The sequence below is a fragment of the Barbus barbus genome (assembly GCF_936440315.1).
Source record: "Barbus barbus genome assembly, chromosome: 24".
In the NCBI taxonomy this organism is placed as follows: domain Eukaryota; kingdom Metazoa; phylum Chordata; class Actinopteri; order Cypriniformes; family Cyprinidae; genus Barbus; species Barbus barbus.
In genome coordinates this window covers 28,982,130-28,989,218 of record NC_136752.1, presented here as the reverse complement: position 1 = coordinate 28,989,218, position 7,089 = coordinate 28,982,130, and the positions used below count along the sequence as shown (strand labels likewise).

The 7,089-nt window shown below is 33.6% G+C and overlaps 1 protein-coding gene across 2 annotated transcripts in view; it reads left to right on the top strand.

Moving 5' to 3' along the window:
* Positions 1–206: 206 nt before the first annotated feature.
* LOC306844153 (desmoplakin-B-like) overlaps positions 207–7,089 on the top strand; it is a 33,722-nt gene continuing 26,839 nt past the window's right edge. Inside the window, exons 1-4 of one of the 2 annotated variants that reach the window (XM_079376097.1) lie at positions 207–578; positions 2,901–2,991; positions 4,283–4,413; positions 6,104–6,263. In XM_079376097.1, the coding sequence (XP_079232223.1) occupies positions 409–578; positions 2,901–2,991; positions 4,283–4,413; positions 6,104–6,263 (552 nt within the window). In that variant the 5' untranslated portion in view covers positions 207–408. The remainder of the gene's footprint in view (positions 579–2,900; positions 2,992–4,282; positions 4,414–6,103; positions 6,264–7,089) is intronic. The other variant, XM_079376096.1, reaches the window with a different exon arrangement.

Sequence of the window (7,089 nt, the reverse complement as noted above, 5' to 3'; positions counted from 1 at the left end):
GAAAAGTTTGCATTGCACTTTTTAAATTTTTTTTATTTAATTACACTCTAAGTTTAAAGTTTATTGAAGCACTTTTTATTGCAGTTCACTTAAAAGGAGCTGCTAATGGATTTATGAAAGCGCAAACATCCTGTGTATGGTTTATGAATTCATCTGAGGTCATAAATCCGCATACATGATAATAGCAACAAGTACGTCGTTAAAATAGTCCAGTGCAGAATGTGATGAAGTTCTCTCTCAGGAACGCCTCTGGGCAAGCGAGCCAGGGACGGAGGGAGGGTTCAGTGGGTGTGACTTCAGATCCTAAAGTGCGGCTCTTCCGCTCGGAGCGTCGCGGAGGATCTGGTCTGGAGTGCTGGATTGATCTGAGCTCAGCTTCGCGTTGAATCTCCGCCGTTGTTCGCAGTCATGAGCACGCACGGCTCGCAGCGCGGTGTCAGCATGACGGAACGCCGCGCCGTATCGCGCACCGAGGCCAATGCGCGCAGCGAGGTGGTGCAGCGGGGGAATAATGGGTTCACTCAGGAGTGTGTGGAGGGATACAGCCTCCCCAGAGGCTCGATGAGCGCCGGCCAAGTGTGAGTAAACACCTGTTACTTACGAGTCTACTTTCTTTTTCTTTTTTTGGTAACACTTTCAGTATAGCGTCCATGTAACCTAATTACACTTAAATTAAATGTTTGCATTAAATTGCACTAGTATGCAAATATAAGATGGACACTAATGTATTTTTTTTCTATGATTTTTGTTTGCAAAAGTTTCAGCAAGTTATACAAAAGCGTTAAATACAAAACAAACATAATGCAAACTCAATGTTGCGTATTTACATTGTTTTAAAGTATTTAAAAATTGTTTTAAAAAATCACTAGTAAGTACAGTTTTTTTTTATCGTTTGCAAAAATTTCAGCACATTTTATATCCTACAGAGAAGTTAAAAGCTTAAAAAATTAAACTTTTTTTTGATATTGAGTAATTTGAAAATAATAACTAATATGCAAATATAACATGGACACTAATGTAATATATTTTTTCTATGATTTCTTTTTGTTCGCAAAAGTTTCAGCCACTTTACAGAAAAAACTGAAAGTTAAAAAATTCTAAATGTTAAACATTTATCGAATTTCAAATAATTAAAACATAAATTTAAAAGAAGATGCAAATATAACAAGGACACTAATGTAAAAATTTCAGCAAAGTTTTAGCAATTTTTATAAAGAAAATCTAAAAGCTTAAAAATACAAAACAAACACATAATTTAAAATAATAAAAATATATTACTTTAATTATTCAAAACGAGAAGTATTTACCAGAAGTATTTAAAATACATATTTAACAGAATTAAAAAAAGCGCTAGTATGCACATGTAATGTAAAGAATGTATTTTCTATGATTTGTTTTTGTTTGCAAAAGTTAAAGCAAGTTATAAAAATTCCAAATATTAATTAAATTATTTAAAACAAATAAGTTAAAAGAAGAATTTAACAGACTTTTGTAAAAAGGACTGCAGAGTAAAAACTAAATAAAGTCACAAAGTGTTTAGTGCAATCAAGGTGAAACTGTATCATAATTCAAAAGAGGTTCAAAGGTCTATAATAGGCACATCAAAGGCTCATATCTCTCTGTGGAGTGTGTAAAGCTGCAGTCTTTTATCAGACAGGTTGTGGTCAGGATGAGGTGTAGTTGTGTAAATGTAGGCCTCTGCTGGTCGCTCTGTAACACAATCCCTGCTGATTCTGTGCAGCTCCTTTGTTTCCGTTTCTGCACTAGTTTACATTGCACTTTCAGATGTGAAGAGCGTCCTGTAGACCTGCATGCTCAATATTTACAGGATTCTGTGAGAAAAGGCTCTGCCTGCGGTATCCAAGCGCTCCGCACAAGCTCATGAGTCATTTGGCAGCTACTGGTCATAAACATGAATAACGACTCCGTTGTGCTTTCATATGCATATTCTCCATTCAAATCAGACACATCTGCTCATCTAAGTTTAAAAATGGCTGCTTTTTATTTGTTTTCTTGCCTAATGCTTATTTGTAGAACTTTTCACCAGAACATTTAATTCAGTTTCTACTGTGTATCACTTGTTTGCTCAGAATGCCTAGTCAAGATATTATTGTAAAAGAATGCACCAGATAAAGTGTATATAAATGCAATTTATAAAAATAAATAACAAACATAAAATAATAGTAATTATCTTTTTTAAATGTTTAAAAATAATAAAGAAATTAATGTTATATAAAAAATAAATAGTAATGAAAATAAATAAATAAACAAACAAATGAATTAATTAGTAAACATAATTTTATTTTTTGAAGTTTTTTACCCTTTTGATTTTTAAAAATTTTATGTTAATGCATAAATTTATGAATTTTATATTTTAAAGGCATTTTTCAATGGGAGCTGATATGCTTCAGTGATTTACACAACATTAAACTCTATGTAGTCTTTATATAGATAATTATTTAGATAATTGATCAATAACCAACAATAAGTTTGTAAACCATCAGTTTCAGCTGGAAATATGTAGCCTTTGATATACTACAATATGATAAATATTAGTCAGGAACCAAAACCAGACATTTTTAGGAGATTTATTGCTCTGTTTTTTGCGCAGGAGATCTGCCCCAGCTGGTTGGGCGTCTTTGCGTCGGGTTCGACTGAGAGATTTCACTAGAGGAATGCAGCACTGTAAATCAGCGAAGAACAAGCTGGTCATAATTCACAATACATCCGTCTATATTCAGATGAGCTTCTAATAACATTCATGACACGAGTCGGTGAAATACTGCACAGTCAGCAGTGAAAACCCTGTCTGTAATGCTTGTAGATGCTGAAAGTTGCATGTAAATAAGTAGTGAAGAAGGTGGCAGGATTGATATAATTGTTTGTTTTTTCCCCATCAGTCCCAGCATGATGCCTGTGCAGCAGCAGATATCGTTTCTACAGGCTCAGTGTCAGGATTACCTGGACAAAGCAGTGTTTATACTGAACTCTGTGAGTATGAGGAATAAACACTAGTTTGATTTAGTCTCATGTCAGGAGTTGACAGGATCATAAATGAGCTGTAGAGTTTCCCACGAGTCTGTTTGCTGCATTCACACACACACACACACACACACACACACACACACACACAGCTAACATTTCTCAGATAATAAAACACTTTTGTCCCCGAGTGACTTTAGAGAAAATGAAAGTGAAACATGTGTTTACTTCATGTGTTTATTTATATTACTTTAGCATATTAAACTTGTCCATTTTATTTGCATAATTAAATTTTATTTTATTTTTTTATAATCACAGCAGTAGAAAAAAAAAAGTTTTCCGAAATATATATATTTTTAAATTTTACTTTTTTTTGCCGCAATGTATGTAAAAAATTCTAAATAAATCATATAAAAAATATTGCATATATAAAATATCCACAAAAAGAAATATATGAAAATGATTTGCGTTACATACAATTATCCTTATTTACTCACCGTCATATGAGTATTGTATGACCTTTTTCTTCTTCATAACACAAAAAAAATATCATAAACAAAAGCAAAAAAGCATCATAAATAGCCCTGTGCATTTATATTTCATTTTTTAGATTTAATTATTATAATTATTTATTTATATTAAAGAATTGATAATGATATATAATTTGATGTTTATTCATTTAGCAGGTGCTTTTTCAAAATCTTGCTGTGGTCACTTTCTCTTTCATTACTGCAAAAAATAAAAAATAAAAATCTTAGTATTTGTCTTATTTTGTTTTTGTCTTTTTCATTATAAATATATAAAGACTCAGATCATGATAGATTTACTTGAGAAGCAAAATGACACAGTATATGACAAAGACAAGATATCAAAATGAAGTGACTTTATGCTTAAAACAAGAAGAAATATCAGTCCATGGGAGTCCATTAGTACATGGTAGATTTTTTTTTAAAAAATTTTTAACCATAAACCCACTTCATTTTCTCAATTTCGAAAAATTGACCCTTATGACTGGTTTTGTGTTCCAGGGTCCCATTTCTTCAGTGTTGTCGGTACTGACATTGCTGTAGGCCTGCTATTATTTGAAGTTGCATGCAAGAGATTTGTTATTGAAGTAGCATACAAACACATCATTCAGATGGTCACTTCACATTATTGTTAATGATGACTAAACTGAATTGACGCCAGAGGACTAAACACAGAGGACTAAACACTCTGTTTGCATTTGTTGATCCTGGGCTTTTCTGATGGCTGGTTTTCTATTACTCCCTGCGTGTGCGTGTGTGTGTGTGTGCTGCAGGGTGTAGATGCCAGTGCTTTTAATGAAGCTCAGAGCTGTCTGGCGTCTGCTGTAGAAATCACTGACCAGCTCAACGGCGTCGCTATGGACCTGCACCAGCTGAACCTGCCATCTAAGAGCGTGGTGAGGAGGTGAGACACACACAGACATTACTGTACCTGCCACGCATCTAAACACACATACTGTACACTACTGGACCAACCTTTCAAATAATTCCCGTTTTTAAAAATAAGTCTCTTCTGCTCACCAAGGCCTCATTTATTTGATAAAAAATACAGTAAAATTGTGAAATCTTATTACAATTTAAAATAATTGTTTTCTATGTGAATATGTGTTAAACTGTAATTTATTTCTGTGATGCGCAGCTGCATTTTCAGCATCATTTCTCCAGTCTTCAGTATCACATGATCTTCAGAAATCATTCTAATATACTGCTGGAGAAACATTTCTGATTATTATCAATGTTGAAAACACTTGTGCTGCACAATATTTTTGTGGAAACAGTGCTGTAATATTATTTCTTTTCAAAGAAATTATTACTTTTATTTAGCAAAGGTGCATTAAATTGATCAAAAGTTGCAGTAAAGACATTTATAATGTTACAAAAGTTTCCATTTAAAATAAATGCTGTACTTTAATAATAAAATGTATCATGATTTCCACAAAAATATGAAATATTTTTGATTTCTGAAGGATCGTGTGACACTGAAGACTGGAGTAATGATGCTGAAAATTCAGTTTTGATCACAGCAATAAATTACAGTTTAACACATATTCACACACACACAAAAAGTTATTTTAAACTCCAATAATATTTCACAATTTTACCCTATTTTTAATCAAATAAATGCAGCCTTGGAGAGCAGAAGTGATTCTTTCATATGACTGACCCCAAACTTCTGAACAGTATTGTATGCAGTGGCATGCGAAAGTTTGTGAACCCCTTGCAGAAAATGTGAATAGTTTTAACAAAATAAGAGATCATACCAAATGCATGTTATTTAGTACTGTCCTGAGTAAGATATTTTACATAAAAGATTGAGGGACTCAAACACAACTATTAAAAACGGTTCATGATGCTCCAGATGGAAACACGATGCATTAAGAGCCGGGGGTGAAAACTTTTTCAATTTGAAGATCAAGGTAAATTGTACTTCATTTGTCTTCCGGGAAACATGCAAGTATCTTCTGTTGCTTCCGAAGGGCAGTATCTTCATCCTGTTCAAAAATAATGGCTCTTAATGCATCATGTTTCCTTCAGGAGCATCAGTGAATGTTTGAACCTTTTTTAATTGTTGTGTTTGAGTCCCTCAATCATCCTCAGCGTGAAAAGATGGATCTCAAAATCATACAGTTACTGCTGGAAAGGGTTCAAATATGCAAAAGATGCTGGAAAACTGAGGAATCTGCAGGACCTGGAGGATTTTTCTGAAGAACAGTGCTCAGTTGAACTGTTCAGAACAAACAAGGGACTCATGAACAACCATCACAAAACAAAAAAACAGTCGTAGATCATCCAGGTAACCACACACAGTAAGAACCAACAAACGTTTGAAGGGGGTCATTTTAATAATTTCAGCTATTTTGTTTGTCTTGTGGACTGTATGTAAACATCTTTTATGTAAAATATCTTACTCAGGACAGTACTAAATAAAAAATAACATGCATTTTGTTAAAATTATTCACATTTTCTGCAAGGGGTTCACAAACTTTTGCATGCCACTGTATGCAATGCATAATTCTGAATGTTTTGTCCTTAAGTGTCTTGTTTATGCACACCTCCGCTGTAACCTTATCTTCTCTCTGTGTGTCTGTGGACAGTGTGGATGTATTTTCTGATCAAATCAGAGATATCAGCATGGCTCTGAACAGTCATCCGCTACAGCAGAAGTGGAGCAGCAGGACAATGCGGCACAGCGGGAGCCATGAAGAGCACAGCCGCTGCTTCACCGAGGCCATGTCCTGGATGCTTCAGCAGAGGGTAAACCGCCTTCACACCCCAGCCGTCTCTGTTTGAGAGCTTAGGAAAGTGTCATACGGTCTTGCACAGTGTTTTATCCATGCAAGAGCCAAGTTTTCCATGTCAAACAGCACTGGTGGTTTTTTGCAGGAGACTAGAATAGAATAGGAATATCTAATATAATTATAATTAAGTAGCTTTGTAAACATTGCAATGACTTTAATGTACTTTTTTAGGGCTAGTTGATCTCAACCTCATCAAAAGACTGAAATATAATTTTATACAATATATAATTTTTAGCCATATCGGCTGGCTGCAACATCAAAAAGATAAAATGTAAAATAAATAAATGAGTGCAAATAAACGTATAACTTAAAAATATAGATGTAAAATATTTAAAAAATATATAAATATAAAAAATTTGTGGTTAAGAAGTTTTCAAATGTTTTTGAAAGAAGTCTTTTCTGCTCACCAAGGTTGCATTTATTTGATCAAAAATACAGTAAAAATTGTGAAATATTATTACAATTTAAGATTGCTGTTTTCTATGTAAATTTATTTTAAACTGTAATTTATTTCTGTGATCAAAGCTGAATTTTCAGCATCATTACTCCAGGCTTCAGTATCACAGAGATCACATTCCAAATATTTTTGTGGAAACCATGATACGTTTTATTTTTTTCAGGATTCACAGATGAATAGAAAGTTTAAAAGAACAGCATTTATTTGAAACAGAAATCTTTTGTAACATTGTAAATGTCTTTACTGTCACTTTTGACCCATTTGTGCAGTCCTGGTAGTGTATGCGATGACTAATATCAAGTTATGTGAAGCATAGTTTTCAACC